We start from the raw sequence: 569 nt of genomic DNA, 5'->3' as shown, positions 1-569 counted from the left end.
ACAATTGCTAAATTTAGTTATTGGTGGGTTATCAAAATGCATTATACATTGATATTTTCCACATGTACAGAAAAACAGATCATGAAACATACCCAAATTATGACCCATATGATGAGCCACCGCAATTGCAGCAATGGTCAAGGATTTGTTTAAAAAAGTAACAATTGCACAACCACGTTTTATTCTACATAGTCCGCCAATAAAGCTTAGACCACTTAATCCTTTTAATGTCTTATGCATAAAAAGATGTATAGTATCATGTGGCATGCGGGAAGCAAGGTTTTCATACTTCCAACGGCAAAAAAACGTCGACGATCTCCATGGATCGTCTACTTTAATATGGTTTGCTTGAGTCCATACCTCCAAACCAAACAATAACAGCTTAAGGCCCAATGCCTCATAAATGGAATCCACTATATTTACAACAACATATAAATTTTCCTGCAACTTTGAGACATTTTTTTCCCAATGAACATAGAGACTATGATCAACCACCACTGCTGTTTCTATTAAAAAATTATGAACCCACCAGCTCTCATAAGCACTTTGTTCCAGAGTAGAACTACCAA

At 35.9% G+C, this 569-nt stretch overlaps 1 protein-coding gene across 1 annotated transcript; it reads right to left on the bottom strand.

Moving 5' to 3' along the window:
* Nucleotides 1–3: 3 nt before the first annotated feature.
* LOC107195415 (disintegrin and metalloproteinase domain-containing protein 29-like) lies at nucleotides 4–564 on the bottom strand (the record flags this gene model as incomplete). The annotated part of the gene is made up of 1 exon (XM_015586466.1): nucleotides 4–564. A coding segment is annotated over one exon (561 nt), but the record flags the coding sequence as incomplete, so codon positions are not given.
* Nucleotides 565–569: the final 5 nt, after the last annotated feature.

This window comes from Pteropus alecto, unplaced genomic scaffold, assembly GCF_000325575.1.
Source record: "Pteropus alecto unplaced genomic scaffold, ASM32557v1 Scaffold11802, whole genome shotgun sequence".
NCBI classification, from domain to species: domain Eukaryota; kingdom Metazoa; phylum Chordata; class Mammalia; order Chiroptera; family Pteropodidae; genus Pteropus; species Pteropus alecto.
This window is presented reverse-complemented; position numbering and strand designations above follow the sequence as displayed.